The sequence below is a fragment of the Lissotriton vulgaris genome, chromosome 9 (assembly GCF_964263255.1).
Source record: "Lissotriton vulgaris chromosome 9, aLisVul1.2, whole genome shotgun sequence".
NCBI classification, from domain to species: Eukaryota; Metazoa; Chordata; class Amphibia; order Caudata; family Salamandridae; genus Lissotriton; species Lissotriton vulgaris.
This window is the reverse complement of record NC_141697.1, coordinates 664904774-664924323: the sequence shown is the minus strand read 5'-3', so window position 1 is coordinate 664924323 and position 19550 is coordinate 664904774. Positions and strand designations below refer to the sequence as shown.

Below are 19550 nucleotides of genomic sequence, written 5' to 3'. Positions count from 1 at the left end.
AAATAAAAGCAGCAACAACCAATGCTTTTATCCTAGCAGCATGGCGCCAGCGAAGTCACTTTCTAATGTTATTATATAGCACTCTAGTTCATTCGTACAACGTTATGCTCCCATAACCAATTAGTCAGCCTTTCGTGTTCTGATTTGTGTGCTTAGCGTTTACTGGACGATACAGAGCTGCCGGATCATTCTGGTGCGGTGATTGGTTTAGCTAAAGACGATAACTTGTAAAGCGTGATAGTATTTTTTCTGTTGTTGTTGTAGTTCTGAACGGTGTTGGTGAAACGGAAACGACTTGGGTGAACTATGCTGCAGGGTGAGATAGGGGCCGTGCTCCCTCTTAAAGGGTCAGTCGATTCGGAGCAAGGTGAGTGACGAGTGTAACCTCAAGTTATATAAATCCCGGCATAAGTACTGCGGTTAGTAGTTCAAGAGGGAGGAATACTTGCAGTTACTGTTCGGTGGGAACTCGTTTCAAAGCTCGATGGACGTCGTCACATGCCGTTTGAGCTTCATCTCATACTGCCAGTTTGAGATCTTCATTGAGGCGCCTAGGGGGTGAGTCGCTTGGAATTGTAGGCGCTCGGAATTGTAGGCGCTTCTGCTCCTCGGCAAGGACTACATGCTAACATGTAAGAGCTTAAAAGTGGAAGATTTTGGGAAAAATAATCGGAGGAGTGCCTTTTTTCCCCATTCACTTTATTGAACCAGAGGCAATTTCTGACGGGAAACAGCTAAAACTCGGGTCTTTTGGCACGGATGCATTTTGTGGTCTTGCAGAGGTGGCTGTTTAGTGGAGCTAGACTGTCGCGGTTACTTAGCAAAGGTGAGCTGAGCTTGTACTTGGGACCAGTATTGTCAGATTCTGAGAGTCATTCGAAGCCCAAAGCTGTCCAAGTGTAAGCCCAAATTCTACCCAACAAAGACCAGTATCAGCCCAAACAACAAGCATTTACAATGCAATGGGTTTGCCTTTCTTAAAGTTAGAGCTATTGGCATTGCTCTTGACATTATTTTTATTTATGTTTTTTTTAACATAAATAAATGGCATTGTCATTTGCAATGCCACTAGCTTTATCTCTCGCAAATGACACACACAGAGCCCCCCCCCACACACACAGAGCCCCACACACACACAGACGGCTTCCCACATACTATCACTATAAATGCAACACTCGCCGCACACTTTCACAACAAATGCAACACTCTGCTAACAACTACCTCCTCAACCGGGTACTGTCCGAAAATACTCCTCAGCGCCCCACAACTACGTATAAAGGGCTCTATAAAAACTTCAAAAGGACTAAATTAATAGCGGTTACTGTGCTACTCGCAAATACAAGCAGGGTGAATATCACCACAAGAACATGGTCGGAGAGTATGGCGAAGCCGAAGCATACTTGCTCTTGCAATGATGCAGTGCTGTTCTACATGACGCCGCGTATTAACACACATTACGTGCAGTAGCAGTGATGGCAAAGTGTCATGTTTGTCAACCAGGACTCAGTTTCGTTTCGCCATCATGTTTTTAAAATAGTTTAAAACTGAGAGCGTGTTAGGCTAAAAAGTTGGGGCTGGCTGAAGTTGTAGCATGCACTGAAACTAATTTACAAATGCAATCAAAATGAAGGTAACAAACAAAAAAAATCTCAAGTGGAAACAAAATAATAAAGCCTTGTTCTACACGGCGTTCATCCTTTACTTCTGCCAATTATTAACGCAATAAACGCAGGTGTCGCTCCCATACATTGAACAATAAACCCTTGAAGGCATAAAATAACCTTGTGCACAAAATAAAATTCAGCAGGATCAAAAAGGACGTGCAGAAAACAATTACAGGGCCTGTGCGCTCTCGCCGACGCCTCCCATTTAATTCCGCCCCCCCCCCCCCTTTCAAAAACACATCACTCCTCTCAAGCAATTGTCCTGGGGTCCGGCGAAGGTCAGGCAGAGGAAACAACACTCCAGTTCGATGGTGTATCCGGGAAGCCAAACCTGTGAACTAGGACTTCCAAAAAAGGAACTGGCATGCAATGCAAGCAGAAATCAAGGGATGAATGCCTGCTTGAGGCCCTGCGGGAGCCAGTGCAGCAAGAGTAGTGTAAGACAGACAGGGGTGACCCTCCATCAATGGGAGGGGCGCGCCTGCACCAACAAAACATAAGGTGTGTATTTGTAAAGCGCACGTTAGCCAGTGGGCATCTTGGCGCTGAATAACAGGTGTTTACTGTTACCCAACTCAATGGAACTCATTTTATCGACCTCCGATGGATGAAAGGCTGAGTGGACCTGCTGGGATTTGAATCTGTGACTATGATTCAACAGGGAAATGGGGTGTTCCAGCAGCAAGCACGAACCCCACCCCCAGTAAGAGTTGGTCGGGATTCCCACATAAAAAAAATTGACAAAGCTAATAGTTCTGGCTTTATTTTGCTCCCACGTGCAGCTAAGGGCATGCATGCACACGTCTGTTTATTAGGGTGTTGGGTGCTTAGAAATGCTGTTAGACCTATTGCAATACCGGAAGGAAAAAAGTAGGACAGCTATTGCTTTCTGCAACAGAAACCATACAGGAATTAGACAACCTGCGATAACTGGGTAGACTTTACAGATGTAAAAGAGTCCCTCAGACAGTCTTGTGAAGCAATTTCTAGAAGACGGAATGGTCCATCAAACCACCAATGGCATGAGATGGGAGGCTGTTACTCTGGGGAGTGCTAAAGCTTGCTCTGTATAAATGGTAAAATATTTCGTAACAGGCGATGCAGACACTTGCGCTATAAAGTAAGCTCTAAAAATGAGTGGATTCAAGTCTTGCAGCAAGGGCTAGGGTGACTCGGGGAGTGGGGGACAATGCAGGTCTCGCTCCTGTGCATGAAGAAATAAAGGGGGTGCAGGACGAGGGTGGGTGCATGCATCTTCCTCTAACAGAAAAGCAAGGGTACTGGGGTTATACTTCAGTAAGTGTGTGTGTGTGGGGGGGGGGGGGGTAGTTGAAGTGGTGCGGGCAGTCTCCTCCGATTGGAGGAGGGGGGTGTTAATGGTGCAGTTAAACTTATCCTTGTCTGCACTCTGAGATATATGCCGTCCTAGCGAGGGAGGGCAGATGCTTCATTGCCAAAACCTGCATGAGCCCAGACCGCCTTATTCAGCAGGAGGGGAGGGGGGGGTGAGACCCCCTCCTTCACCCTGGAGACCCCCTCCTCCACCCTGGCATGGTGTTCTTTCGGCCAGCAGGTGGGAACTGAGAGGGGAGGTTCATGAGCTGGAGTGAGGGTCAGGCCTTCTCTGCCAGGGCCTCCGTTGGCTGTGACCTCCTCGTCCAGCGAGCACGTGGGCTCCCCGGCGGTGAAGGGGGGCGAGGCCTTTCCGCTGCCTCAGACCTGCAGGAATGCGCGGCTCCCACCAGCTGCATGGGAGATGTTTTCAGATTTCTGAAGTCTGTGGGGCGGGTGCCGGGAAAGGCTCGAGCGCGGAGGAGAAAGACCGGGAGATTGTTGGAGGGGAGTGTTATGCAGAAGCAGGTCCGAGGCAGCCACCGGGAGTGACGAAGGGGCGAGGAAGACAATTCACGGGGAAGGGAGGCAGCCGCGGGGTGACATGTTCGTCGGATGAGAGGAACCCACGGGGCGAGACTAGAGCGATGGCAAGGCGGCAGTAGTGTCCCGCCTTCTGGGCAGGGGAGAGGATATCCTGGCTAAGATACACTATGCGGTACAGACAAGAGGGTGAAAGACACCAGCAGCTTAGCATATGTAAAATAAACCACGTCACTTTTTGCCTCTTTCCTCAGATTTATCATAGCAGGGCACCATTTTTCAAGACCCCTTAAAAATACGAGGTTAACAATTTGCACAGGTTTATACCCTGTTCTTTATTGGACCCAGTATCGCCAACCACTTCAAGAGTAGGGAGAAACCGAGATTTAAAAGAAGAGAGTTCTCGACACACAGTTATTCGACATTAACTGACTAAAGAGTGCAAACACTGTTACAAGTACAACATCAACACGTTTTGCATCTAAAATACGGTTTTGTGACAGGCACTGCCCCCATGTCTTCAATTTCCCGCTAACTGCCCCCTCCCCTCCAAGTCCCTGACCCACGCCTGCAGTAAACAGTTACAATGCTAGTCACCAGGCCTGTTTTCGAAAACAATCGTATTGACATTTCACCTGATTACCTATATGCAATGTGGTGAAACGTTTGTTACGAGAAAGACGAGCGTGCGAGGGAGGGAATGCGGGTTCCACCCCTCCCCCCCCCCCCAACCCACCCTTTCCTTTTTCTTCTGCAACAACAAAAGCTTCCTGCCTGCCCCGCAACAGCCTGAGTGTGATACAAAGTATAGTGCCTCACCAGCACTTTTCCCATTCACCCAAGTCTCACAAGCAAAGCACTGCTGCACCCCGCCCGCCACGACTAAGCCCTCTTACCTCCTGCCACCTGCTGGGGCTGTCCCCCCAGTTCCCCCGCGCATCCTCCTCCCTGGCTCTCCATGCTGGGCCGGGATCCCACAGAAAGGCTGGGTGCGGCGAGGGGGTTTCGCGTCCTCTGTCAGTCCGCCTCCCTGGGGAGGTGCCGCAATACTCCCCACCAAAAATATATTAAAAACACAAAATAAACTTAAAAAAGCAAGCGCCGTGGGCTCAGTTTGATCCGGGAGCCAGCATCACGTTTAAAACATCCAAATAACGCAAATAAAAGAAAAATACATCCATAAAATTGTAGTTAGAGCCCGGGTTTAAAGGGACAGCATGGCTGATCTCAGCTCCCTTCCACAGGGCGCAGCTGGGTGCGCTTTCTCCTGTTTTCCTCCCTTGGTCCCCAGCTCAGGGAGGCTGTGTGTCAGCAACGACTCAGATTCACACAGAGAGGAGAAGCAGTTAAAAACAAGGATATTTATGTGAGCGCTGCGAGAGTTCACCTTTTCCTGCCAAGTGGTCGCTTCTGTGGGAGGCACTCGGACGTGAACACACGCTCGGTAGGGGGCGGGAACGGGGTCAGAGACACAGAGCGAGGCAGCGGTAGGGGGGCGGGAACGGGAGCCGAGGCAGCGGTAGGGGGGCGGGAACGGAGCCGGGGAGACACGGAGAGCGAGGCAGCGGTAGAGGGGCGGGAACGGGAGCCGAGGCAGCGGTAGGAGGGCGGGAACGGGGCCGGGGAGACACGGAGAGCGAGGCAGCGGTAGGGGGGCGGGAACGGGAGCCGAGGCAGCGGTAAAAAGCACAAAAAAAAAGCAAGCACTCACCTGGACTTCTTCCGGGTGCCTTCAATGCCGGACCAGATTCGGGGGCGTTCCCGAGAACCGGCTTTCGGCTGACGTAGCCAAAAGCCAAAAAATCTCGGGAACGCCCCCGAATCTGGTCCGGGATTGATGGACAGAGCCAACTCCCAATGGTTAGCCTCCATTTATGGAGCTAGCCAATGGGAGGAGGGGGCTGTTACCTGACTCCACACACAGAGCATAAGATTTTTCCTAGCGCATGCGTACTTCGTACGCATGCATCGCTAGTCAAAACCTAAAAAACGAGCCCAAAATTGCAACTCTCATATTATGCAAACTTCGCCTACAAAATGATTTTAAAGCTAATTCTAAAGTTTTTTTTTAATACAGAGTAGGAGGAGATTATTTGGACGCCTGTGCGCTTCTGCAATGGTCCCTAAATTTTATACACTACTCTTTTCAAAGAACAGTTCCCACTCTGACTTAACTTGCACTTCTGTTACCAAAGATCCAAATCTGAACCTGGCATTCATGAATTAACTCCACAAGATCAAATTAAAATAAACCTAAATGAAGTCTAAGAACAGGAACCTCAATGTTATTTCAGCAATGTGGCTCCCAAATAAATATTAAATGGATGTTACAGAGTTAACACCACACAATGATAAGCATATTTAGTAATAGCAATTGCTTTGAAGTAATTCCAGCACAACTTGTTAGGCAAGGTTTGCATTTTATTTGCTTAAGGATATAATTTTTTTTTTTTTTTTTACAATGATCATATCCGACAGTAGTACAAATAAACAGTGAAGCAATTTGAAAATCAATTTTTGTGCAAAAAAGTGTACGTTAATGTGAAGTGACAGTGTGAAAACTTAGAAGACTAGAAGTGTTCTGTTTGAAAGCTGCGAGGGTTGTATGAGTAACACATGAGACCCACACCTTTTCCGTTAAAATGTACTGAAAAGGCCAGAAGAGAGAGAGTCACTTACTTTGACCTATTCCCAGACTCTTCTTCAAAGCCCATCACCATGACCACTGGTGCTAAAAGTTATAAAGAACCTTGGTCGTTGTCCTCTTGTTGCAGTGAAGACTTGACTAAAGCTCGGTCTTTGCAGGCGGCAGAAGGGTTTCTTTGGGATCCAAATTAAATGTTGGAACAGAAAGGAAAAAGACTCAATTTCGCTGTACTTTTGGTGACATCCTGTTAAAAATTTGAACACTAACACTCAATTTCACTGATCCTGACATCACTCTTCTCGTCCGATCCTACGCCATTCCTCTCTTAAATAATGCAGACCCGCTATCACACCACTGCTGACCTGAGCAATCTCATGAGGCTACTCAGCTCCTTTACTCCTATCACCCGTGTAGGGCTTTAAGTATGCATCTTAATGCTCTTAACTTTAGTTCTTAACAGTGACTTTAAAATCCCCAAGGTAATCCAAGTGATTGAATAATTCCCTATTTACATTTCACATGTTTTACTTCATTCTGCGTTTCCTAAGAGCTTTTTCTTTTCCCAGATGATGTTTCTGTAGTTTTCATGCACCATATAACTAATATAGCACAAATTGTGAACTGACCTGGCCTTATGTCTGGGCGAGTTCAGATTGTGGGTGGGTGTTTATGATGGGCACGATTAAGAATCTTGAGGGTGAAGGCAGTTTCTCACAGCGCCCACCAGTGGATCATTAAGGTGTTCAGTATAAATGAACTTTAAATCCTTGACATCTTTGGAAAGTGCGCAGAGAATACAATGGTCACAAAAATGCCAATTGTAAATTGATTCAGAAGGGGGTGGTGATGGACAGAGTATCTGAATTAAGCAGAACACTCCTACCCAGTCAACAGATCAGGGCTTGATCCATCACCGTTTTTTAGCTCACTGCACCATCCCAGCTCAGAACCTGGCTACATGCAAATTAGTCTGTCCCTGGCCCAGTGCATCATGGGAACATGGCAGACCAAACTACCAAGCCAATTCTTTAACTGGAAAGGAAACAAGCTTCCGGGGACCGGTTTCTGGCATTACAACCGTCTTCGGCCCGGCTTGCTTGAATCCTGATGGTGCAATGAGCTAGGGACTCACATCTGAGTATACCCTTCCACGCTAATGGTGGTTTAGTCTGCCCTGTTCCCATGATGCACTGGGCCAGGGACAGACTGATTTGCATATAGCCAGGTTCTGAGCTGGGGTGGCAGAGTGGGTTAAAGAACGGTGATGGATTAAACCCAGATCTTTTGACTGGGTGTGAGTGTTTGATTCAGTTGCTCCGACCATCACCACCCCCTTTTGTACTGCTTTTGGCCGCCATAAGTGTGGCAGGATATGCTCAGACGTGAGTCCCTTGCTCACTTTGCCACTGGATTCAAGCAAGCCAGGCTGAAGACGGCTGGAATGCCAGAAACCGGTCCTCGGATGCTTGTTTCCGGTCCAGGGAAGACATGGCTTGGCAGTTCGGGCTGGACTGTTCCCATGAGGCACAGGGTCGGACTGATTTGCATATAGCCATGTCTGAACTGGGGTGGCAGAGTGGGCTAAAGAACGGTGATGGATTAAACCCAGATCTTTTGACTGGGTGTGAGTGTTTGATTCAGATGCTCCGACCATCACCACCCCCTTTTGTACCGCTATATCCTGGGGGCATTAAACAGAATCCAACGATCTGGGCCCCATATGGTTGGCTCGGTGCGAAAGAGGTCCCCTGGGGTCTTAAGTGTGGTGCTTTAGAAGGGGCCATTTTGCTTATGGGACTGTTTATCTCTGTGAGTTATCTCCGGGGCCTCAAAACATGTATTCTTCAGTGGAGAGATATCCTTCGCTGTATTGCTGCCCTCTACTTCGAGCCTTGGGTACAGGGCCTCACAGTGTTCTTTCCATTTCCGGCTGTAATGTGTGGTTCAGTAGCCTGCTTCCCTTCCCTACTGCCTGTATTAACTATACGCCAAAAGGCCTTTATATCATGGGCAGATAGGGGCTTCTTTAGGGACTCCCATTTTGTCCAGCTCCCATGTGTTTTTGGGTTCGGTGATACTAGCTTTTTAGAGTGCCCTTTTTTCTCTGATTAGGGATCTATCTTTGATGTAATTGCCTCAATCAAGGCTAACTTAGCTCTCCGGCAATTATCCTTAAACAACAGATGTTTGGCTTTTTTGGAGCCATTCGGATGAGACAGGAGGAACAAAAGATACCAGCTAAAGTAAATGTTATCATCTTGTAGGTCTTTGCAACTTGAGTGTGGGAAACAATAAAACCATCACTAGAAATGGAATGTTCCGCTGCCACCAAACATGGATGACTGATTCATACAGGGGCCCCATCTTGGCATATGATTGCTGAAAGGCTGACCACCGGACCTTTCTTCTGTCATTTGTCAGAACTAGCCTATCATCTTGCGGTGTTTAATCCTAAAACTTCTTCACTCATCGGTAGTTCTTCTACTTCCATAATTAGAGCGTTATGATCACTGTCATGGCGGGTGGAGACAGCAAAGTCCACCACACACTGCCACAACCTTATGTCAAAGAGGATGTAGTCTATGATGGAGGAGTGACCGGGGCGATTGTAGGTATGTTTCTCTAGCGTATCCGATTTGGTTCGGCCGTTACATGCTCTTAGGGAATGATTCACAGTGAAGGATTTGATCTGGAGCATCAAAGGTGTTCAGACCTACTTGGCGAGATGTTTACCTCTGGAATAGCCCAGTGTAGATAGTCTTCACCGAGAGTTCCTCCTTTAAGATCATTTAGAGGCTCAGACTGGCAATTAAAATCTCTACTAATAACTGTCCAATGGTTACTGGGGATAATAAAGAAGCAGCTAGGTGGTCGATGGTTGGTGACTCAAGGCTGTTACTAACAGGCCTGGAGTAGACATTGACCAGAGCAATTCTGACCTTCGATGTAAAGGTTAGGAGAAGGTAGTGGATGTCATTAGAAAAAAACTCCAGCTGTTCAACTAAACAGCCTAAATGGGTCCGACCCATATACATAGCCCGCCCGAGGGCCTGCCCCTGGTGGTTGCGGCTATACTAAAAGATACAAAGCCCACCCGCTGTACCACCTCCCTATCCCAGGTTTCCTGGAACATTCACATGTTGTGTTGGTCCACAAAGACCACCCCCAGTCCAAATTATTCAATTTATTTCTAAGGCCAGCAATGTTCCAAGATAAAACGTGTAGCTTAGTTGGGTCTATGTGGTTAGCAGACATGGGTAACCTAGGATTAAAATTAAGGGGCCTGGTTTTACTTGGTTGGGCACTTGGCATCCTTCCCCCCCATTAGAACCCTGGCGAATAGACTATCAGCTACGAGTACTTGAGGGTTGGTGGCTAGTGAGGGTACAAGAGCTGTGGCCCTTAACATGGTTTGTGACAAACCTGGGGTTAGGCGTAAAATAGTCACTGAGCGACTGACTCACCTCAGTAGGGCCTGTACAATTTGTCTGCCTATCCCTGTGAGGAAGGGTTATGACAGGGGACTCCTTCAAGCCACCTACGCCTAGCCCAGGCTTGGTGCTTGGATGGTGTGATACCCTGTTTACAATGGCCCTCTCCTTATTTAGGTCTCGCCTATTCTATCCGCAGGGATAAATTGGCAAGATTATAGTAAGCGGAAAAAAAGTCTACCTAGCCTGCAGATCGCGTACAGTTCATGTGAGCTATGCGCGTGCACAGAGCCTGCCACATCACACACCACCGTTTGTCTGTGCTTCGGCATCAGACTTCAAAGTCTGCCGCTCCCCCGCCCCCCCCCCGTGCACCTCGCACACCGCCATTTGTCTGAGCCTTGGCATCAGACTTCGAAGGAATGCGATCCCCCGCCCGCCACGCAATGCCGAGAGATTGTTTTTTTTGCATCCATTTCGCGCGGAAGCCGTGTTTTGTTTGGTGTTCTCTACGCCTTTCTTGTTTTTTTTTTTTTTCGGGACGAAAGTGAAAGCCTACCGTGCTTGTTTACAGCAGTCTTGCTCCTCAAATGCTGTTGCTGTGCTGCCATCTCTTTAGGGACACTCCGCTTGAACACTCGACTTGCTAGCTGCAATGCTACATCCGCTATGCTTTGCCTCTAGACACGTTGATCCCTAGCAGACTGTGCTGACTCTGCCCCTCCTGATTCTGAAACTGACCAACGCTTATGATGTATGCCCTGCCACCATTTACTTCGGACCCTCCCTCACACACCCCTCTCACCCTCACACACCCCTCTCACCCTCACACACCCCTCTCACCCTCACACACCCCCCTCACCCTCACACACCCCCCTCACCCTCACACACCCCTCACCCACACCCCCAACCCACACACCCCCCCTCACCCTCCCCACACCCCCACACCCACACACACCCCCTCACCCTCACACACCCCTCTCACCCTCACCCCCCACCTCACCCTCACCCCCCACCTCACTCCCCACCCACCTCACCCTCCTCACTCTCACCCCTCACCCTCTCCCTCTCCCTCTCACCCCTCCTCATTCTCACCCTCCTCACTCTCACCCCTCCTCACTCTCACCCCTCCTCACTCTCACCCCTCCTCACTCTCTCCCTTCCTCACTCTCACCCTTCCTCACTCTCACCCTTCCTCACTCTCACCCTTCCTCACTCTTCACCCCTCCTCACTCTCACCCCTCCTCACTCTCACCCCTCTCCCTCTCCCCCTTCTCTCTCTCACCCTTCCTCACTCTCACCCCCTCCTCACTCTCACCCTCCTCACTCTCTCACCCCTCCTCACCTCTCACCCCTCCTCACTCTCACCCCTCCTCACTCTCTCACCCCTCCTCACTCTCTCACCCCTCCTCACTCTCTCACCCCTCCTCACTCTCTCACCCCTCCTCACTCTCTCACCCCTCCTCACTCTCTCACCCCTCCTCACTCTCTCACCCCTCCTCACCTCTCACCCCTCCTCACTCTCTCACCCCTCCTCACTCTCTCACCCCTCCTCACTCTCTCCACCCCTCCTCACTCTCTCCACCCCTCCTCACTCTCTCACCCCTCCTCACTCTCTCACCCCTCCCTCACTTCTCACCCCTCCTCACTCTCTCCCCTCCTCACTCTCTCACCCCTCCTCACTCTCATCACCCCCTCACCTTCCCCTCCTCACTCTCTCACCCCTCCCTCACTCTCTCACCCCTCCCCTCACCTCCTCACCCCCTCCTCACTCTCTCACCCCTCCTCACTCTCTCACCCCTCCTCACCTCTGCACCCCCCTCACCTCTCATCCCCTTCCTCACCTGCATCTCACCCTCGCACTCTCTCACCGCTCCTCACTCTCTCACCCTCGCTCCTCACTCTCACCCCTCCTCACTCTCTCACCCCTCCTCACTCTCTCACCCCTCCTCACTCTCTCACCCCTCCTCACTCTCTCACCCCTCCTCACTCTCTCACCCCTCCTCACTCTCTCACCCCTCCTCACTCTCTCACCCCTCCTCACTCTCTCACCCCTCCTCACTCTCTCACCCCCCCTCACTCTCACACACCCTCACTCTCACACACCCTCACTCTCACACACCCTCACTCTCACACACCCTCACTCTCACACACCCCCACTCACACACCCTCCCATCCCCTGACCCCTCACCCTCACATCCCCTGACCCCTCACATCCCCTGACCCCTCACCCTCACATCCCCTGACCCCTCACCCTCGCATCCCCTCACCCTCGCATCCCCTCACCCTCGCATCCCCTCACCCTCGCATCCCCTCACCCTCGCATCCCCTCACCCTCGCATCCCCTCACCCTCGCATCCCCTCACCCTCGCATCCCCTCACCCTCGCATCCCCTCACCCTCGCATCCCCTCACCCTCGCATCCCCTCACCCTCGCATCCCCTCACCCTCGCATCCCCTCACCCTCGCATCCCCTCACCCTCGCATCCCCTCACCCTCGCATCCCCTCACCCTCGCATCCCCTCACCCTCGCATCCCCTCACCCTCGCATCCCCTCACCCTCGCATCCCCTCACCCTCGCATCCCCTCACCCTCGCATCCCCTCACCCTCGCATCCCCTCACCCTCGCATCCCCTCACCCTCGCATCCCCTCACCCTCGCATCCCCTCACCCTCGCATCCCCTCACCCTCGCATCCCCTCACCCTCGCATCCCCTCACCCTCGCATCCCCTCACCCTCGCATCCCCTCACCCTCGCATCCCCTCACCCTCGCATCCCCTCACCCTCGCATCCCCTCACCCTCGCATCCCCTCACCCTCGCATCCCCTCACCCTCGCATCCCCTCACCCTCGCTTCCCCTCACCCCCGCTTCCCCTCACCCCCCCTTCCCCTCACCCCCGCTTCCCCTCACCCCCCCTTCCCCTCACCCCCCACTTCCCCTCACCCCCCACTTCCCCTCACCCCCCACTTCCCCTCACCCCCACTTCCCCTCACCCCCACTTCCCCTCACCCCCACTTCCCCTCACCCCCACTTCCCCTCACCCCCACTTCCCCTCACCCCCACTTCCCCTCACCCCCACTTCCCCTCACCCCCCACTTCCCCTCTCACCCCCCACTTCCCCTCTCACCCCCCACTTCCTCTCTCTTCCCCTCTCCTCCCCTCACCCCCCTATTTTAAAAAACAAAACATAAATAAAAAATTTGTCATTTACAATACCAATAGCTCAAACTTTCCTAATGCGAGACCTATTGCATTGCAAATGCTTGTTGTGACTAGGGGATACTCTGTGAATTTACTTTCTCTTTTCAAATGTGGAAGCCTCTATTGAGGCCAGATCTGTCATTTAGGTCTGCTACTATCATCCTACTGTGGAGACTTCTCCCTTGTAGTGCAGAGCGGAGGCATGCCAGAGATTTTCAGAAAGTTGAAACTCACAAGTTTTCTCGATAATTCACTTTAAAATAAACCACACGGATTTAGTTCTTAGAAATGCTTAACACGATGTGCCCTTTAAATGTAATCTATTCAGTTGGCCACCTATACTCCTCTTAGTTAGTACTTCCTCAGAGGATGACTTCTCACCTAGGCTTAATGTGCCATAAATCCATTTTTCATACTGTGATTTGTAAAGCGAAATAATTGATCAACAACCTTATTGCTGCATGACTCATCACGTTTAAGTCACTTTGACCTAGGAAGAAGTTGCCATTCTGGGGTGAGTTGGACCTGTTGGATGGAATGGAAGTTTGTTCCAGTGCCATTCATACTTTTTTTTTCTTTTTTTCTTTAAGGAAATGCAAGAAAGTTTGCTTGCCCGTCGGACTTTATCCTCTGCCCCTTCACATCGGCCCCATCTTTCACAAAAGACAAAGTTAATAGCTCTAATACTGAACTTTGGCTGATCAAAGCACCATTGGATTTCAAACCTGCAGGGTAAGTGACCTCTGTGACTTTTGTAGCTGACGAGGTACAACACCTGCACCATGGCTGAAATGTTAAAAATGTTAAAACCAGTGTTGTGGGAGGAATAGCTCTATATCAGAGCTTCAACCTACTTTTTAGTATGACAAACGTTTGCGATCCACCTTGCTTTAATGGACATGAGGCGGGGTATGTAACAAAAGTATCCTGTACAGACTTGCAGTTTTACAGAAAAAACTAGCTCACAAATGATTGTGTGGAAATCGGGTTTCAGTGATTTATCATTTGGGTTTCAACAAATAAGGTGTATTGATTTGTTTTGAGCTTATTAAAATCTTTTTCTATCACTCTTCTGAATTTAAAAAAAAATGTTTTTTTCTTAATGAACTGCTGAATGTGTACTGTTCATTTATAAATAATTGCATGTTGTTGTGCTACAAAAAGACATCCTGCATCCTTTCCTTTCAAACTCTCTGTATCCAAGAACGATTGTCACATGATTCACTTTACTTCTTTCTCTGACTGCAAAGTGAAAGGAGTTTGTAAACAACAACCCCCCCTTGTTAAAATTTAAAAAGAAACCAGCAGCAATTTGTCAGGAGGCATAGTCTGACATTTAAGTGCTGCAAATGTGAGAAGGTAAACACTGAGTTTATCTTTAGCTATTACTTGGACTTTCACAGTCCACCACAAATCGACTCAAAATGATGCTGTGATTGCAATGAATTTGTAATCAAGCGATAAAGAATATATAGGCATGTGAACAAGGGCTGTATAGCCCGAAACGCGTCCTGTTTGGTTGCTAGCGGAAAAAAATCTGGAAAAATAAATTTATTCACCTGAATGCTGTGGTCTGTCTCCTGCTTCGCCGACCCTGCTGGTTCGGAGGTGGTTTCCTGGAGTGACTGTCGAGATATATATATATATATATATTCTCTGAAAAACCATAGGTTTCAGGCACATTATAGTTAGGAATTAGTATTTAAAAAAACCTTAGAAATTCACTGAGAAAACCATAGGTTTCATCCATGTTAGTTAGCTGGACATTTCTCTCATACAAAACCATTGAAATTCCTCCGTTATAGTTAGTTCAGCTAACAATAACTTGTGCGCCCGCAGATGACGTCACATATAACATCACTCATGACCTGGTCAGTGACATCACTCATGACATCACTCATGACATCACTCATGACATCTCAAATGACATCACTGAGGACATCTTCCTTGTGAAAGAGTGGCAGACCTTCTCTCAGCGTAATATAACCCTTGATACACACATTACATTTTTTTTCCAAAAAATAGAGATACCAATACCAGTTAGAACAACCTATTCAGTAATTCCAAAATCTACATACACATCCAGTCATTCACTAACAGTTCTATATAGGCACTCATACATGTACTCACTCATCCTATGTACTCATACAGCTATACATCTTATTACACACCGACTCTCATCTATAGAGTTACTTACACACAAACTGACACATGCAAATAAACTATCAAACATCCATTTACTTGCATATACAGCTATACACCCACCACTACACTTACTTCTACAGAATCGTACACATACTTACTCTCTTAAACAATCCCTTATAGAAACACATACTTATTTATACAGGAGCTCTTAATTTCTCGCTCTCACATATACTTACTTACATACATCACTTTTATACATCAATACTCACATATACTAGTTTAACACATGTGTAGTGACTCCTAAAGATACTATTGAGACAGTCGTTCACTCACTAACACACCCATACACACACACTCATCCATTGAATCAATTTTGCAAAAAAAACAATCATTTAGACACTTATTTACCCATTTATTTTTCCATCGACCTTTAGATATACATATATAAAAAATATTTATTTTTCAGAAAGACATTCACTGGATGATGTCATGAGTGATGTCACTGACCATGTCATGAGTGATGTAATATGTGATGTCCTCAGCAGTACATTGCGGGCGCGCGAGTTATAGTTAGCTGAACTAACTATAACGGAGGAATTTCAATGGTTTGTATGAGAGAAATGTCCAGCTAACTATACCTTGGATGAAACCTATGTTTTTTTTCAGTGAATTTCCAAGGTTTTTTAAATGCTAATTCCTAACTATAACGTGGCTGAAACCTATGGTTTTTTCAGTGAAAAAAAAATAAATAAAAAAAGAACAAAGAATATATATATATATATATATATATATATATATATATATATATATATATATATATATATATATTTTTTTTTTTTAATCTATATATATATATACTTCACTGAAAAACCATAGGTTTCAGGCCTGATCCACTGATGATGTCACCTATTACATCATTCATGACCTGGTCAGTGACATCACTGATGACATCTCAAATGACATCACTGATGACATCATCCAGTGAATGTGGTTTGCTTCGTTATTTATATATGTATTATATATATATATATATATATATATATATATATATGTATATGTGTATATATATATATATATATATATATATATATGGATAGAGGATTTAGTAGCAGTGTGATTGACTGTTTACTTGACTACTTTAAAGTGTCTCTCTAAATATATTGGATAGTGACTAAACTGTTTGAACATCTGTATCACTTTGTCAGTTGGTGTAAAAACTACTTTTCCAGTTGGTTACTAGCTATTTGAAAGTCTATATTAGTTATTGATTAGTTAACTGAGTATTTGTATGGGAGAGTGAATGTGAATGTGGTTCGGTGGGAGGTGTGTGACTGCCCAAAGATGTGTGAATAGTTGATGTAGTAGGTATCTGATGTTAAGACTACATGTTATAACAGTTGTTTGGGTGAGTGAATATCTTTATGGGTGTGGTGATGAACAAATATCTCTCTTAATGGTACATGTCCAACAAAGTAGAAAAATAAAAGGCAATGTATTTTGTCAGTTATTTATAAATAAGTATACATAAGACTCAGTGATTGTATGCGTGACTGTATGGATAACGGTATACTTGCAATAGTGATTTTATAACACACTTCATATAATTTACTATCTATAATAAAGATAGTAAATTATATTTAGTGTGTTATAAAATCACTATCTATATATAGATTCTATATGAACAGATAAAGTGGTGTTTGTATAAATGTATAGCTAAGTAAATGCAAGTATGATCCATTGTTTGCATAAGTGAATAGGATGACTTTATAAGTGAATAGGATGTGTGCTGGTGTGTAATGTCGATATAGGTGTATAAGTATATTTGATAGTGTTCTATTGATCATTGACTGCACGTATGAGTGAATCTGTGGGTAAGTGATTAGATGTGTGTATATATCTAGGAATCACTCTGCGGGTTTTTAGGAACTTGTATTGGTGTGTCAATGGATTAAAATATGGTACTCTGTATTTTACAGTGAGTGATGAAAGGTTATACTAGTGAATGATGAGGTGTATCATCAAGTGGATGATGTCATCAGTGATGTCATCAGTGATATCATTTGATATGTCATCAGTGATGTCACTGACCATGTCATGAATGATGTAATATGATGTAATATGTGACATCAGCAGTGGATTGCGGGTGCGCGAGATATAGTTAGTACAACTAACTATATCGGAGGAATTTCAATGGTTTTGTATGAGTGAAATGTCCAGCTAACTATAATGCCCCTAAAACCTACAGTTTTTTCAGTGAATTTCTGAATTTTTTCAGTGAAGTTTTTTAAATGCTAATTCCTAACTATATCAAGCCTGAAACCTATGTTTTCTTTAGTGAATTGCGACGGTTTTGTAAATGACAATTTTTAAATGTATTAATTGTTATATTTATTTGGTTTGATACTGATTTACTACATTTATTTAAAGTTATATTTCATATTCTTAATGTAAAATAACTAATTTCAAAAATGTATTTATACATTTTTTTTTTTAAAATATGGGCTGAAAGAGGCAGCACTGAGGTCTGTCCTGATAACAGATGAGTACATTGGAATTCGTAGAACGGCTGATTTTAGAGGAATTTTTTCAAGTTCCAAAACTCCACACTTAGAAGAATTTCCAAGTGAAACCAGTCAATGTTAGCCTATGGAAGAAAAATCAAGTTACTGTAAGTATGGTTAGAATTACTTTTTAGGATCAGTAGTGCGCTCAAAGATGCAGAACTAACGTTTCTTGTGATAACAGGTGAGTAAATTGGAATTCCTAGTTCGGCTGATTTTACATTATATGTTCGAGGCATGTGGGCCGCTAAATTCATATCTTGTGCATAGATCGCCGCCTAGTGTTGGGTCCGGATGATTGCACCTTGTTGTCCTGGAAGAATCTTCGAAGTATCATGAGATAGGTGGCTCCTCCCCTGGACTACAGTGCAAATGGGCATCATCTCCATCCTCAGATTGTTTTTTTCCGCCATTGGGTTCGGATGTGTTCTGTGACTCTAGTTCGGAACCAATAGGAAAAACGTGTTTTCTTCAGGCCAAAAGGCCTTTTTTAGGGTCGGTATTGTACTTCGTTCGGTTCTGAGTTGACTTATCCGGTTCCCGGATACTTGAGCACGTGTGCTCCCAGCTTTTTAGGCCCGTTCGAAGATTGACATCGACGATGGAATTCCATGCCCCGTTTAAACGTTGCCCAGTCTGTAACGCGAAGTATCCTCTCTCAGACGTGCAGCCGGTGTGCAACAGATGTCTGCCTCCAGACCGCGACGAGGGGAGTTGCTTGGCCTGTTCGAAATTCAGGTCGGAAGAGGCGCTCACTCTTCGACGTGAGGCGAGGCTACCTGCGCGGAGAATGTCGGATGTGGAGGATATCTTCGATGCTGGGGACGACGAGGGCCTTCTAGAGGAGGAACCGGAGCACTTCTCCGACCCGGCCTCCTGTCAAGAATCTTACTACGGAGAAGAGGTAGACGATGACAACATCGAAGACGATGGGGCCGTCGAGGTAAGAGATGACGGTATGGCCATTGGAGCCGCAGAGGGCGGCTCCAGCGATGAGCACGACCCGGCCGAACCCTCGGGGGTCGAAAGTGACACTGTCTTGTCAAAGGCTCAGGTCGAAGCATCGCCGGAAGGCCTTAGCCAAGATCTTTATGCTCATTCTACAGCCCCGCAAACTGACCCGGCTAAGAATATTTCAGAGCCTTCGGTGGGTACGCCTTCGAAAACGAAACTGACTAAAGACAAATCGAAACAGAAACTGGTCAAACCAGTGTTCGTTTCGCAAAGCCTCGTTCCATCGGATCATAAGAAGGCTCGGAGTGTCATTGTCCCTCCGGGGTCACAAAAGGGTGCCAACCCGAAGATCTACACATCCAAAAAGGTGCCAAAGGCCGAAGGAGATGGAGCGGCGTCATCTAAGGCTGCCCTCGGGGGCGTGGACACTGAAGACGGACTTGAGTTGCAGCCGCCCCTCAGCCCGAATTCATACAAGTTGATGCTGGTGAAGTTTCTCGAAGACAAGCACAAAATGGCCGCTTTGGAACGTGACGCATCAAGCCGCGGCCATTTTGGGAATCCCAGTGCAACACCTGGCTCGAAGTTGGCGATGGCCGTGAAAAAAACCCAAACCGCCATCGGGACCTCCACCTATAGTTTTTGGACTGCCTCCGACTGCACGACCTAAAACCTCTAAGCCGGCACAGGGCACCGACCCTGGTAAACTGATGTAAAAAATTAAGGGAACGACCGCCACTCCTGAAGGCGTCGGTTCCACTCCACCTTCTTCTGAAAAATCGAAGACGTTGTACATTGACACTGCAACCGGAAGACTCGCCCTTTTCAAACGGAAGATCTTGCCGGAGAATCCAATGGAATCCTATCAAATTCCACTTAAAAGGAAAAGAGACTCTGCTTCCTCGCCGGTTCTTTTCGAACCAGTCAGGCCTTATGGACAAGCATTTACACATTCCTCCACACGCACTGAGGATGGTGGGGGGAATGACCAAAATGACGAACAATTCAATTATCCTGATGCATCTAATCAGGACGATTCGCAGGCGGTGCTAGACGATCAGGGCACGGCGGA

General features: G+C 46.9%; 1 protein-coding gene across 1 annotated transcript in view; it reads left to right on the top strand.

Moving 5' to 3' along the window:
* Nucleotides 1-250: 250 nt before the first annotated feature.
* POLR1G (RNA polymerase I subunit G) overlaps nucleotides 251-19550 on the top strand; it is a 46598-nt gene continuing 27298 nt past the window's right edge. The window contains exons 1-2 of the mRNA XM_086938370.1: nucleotides 251-367; nucleotides 13409-13550. Of these exons, the coding sequence (XP_086794496.1) occupies nucleotides 307-367; nucleotides 13409-13550 (203 nt within the window). The 5' untranslated portion in view covers nucleotides 251-306. The remainder of the gene's footprint in view (nucleotides 368-13408; nucleotides 13551-19550) is intronic.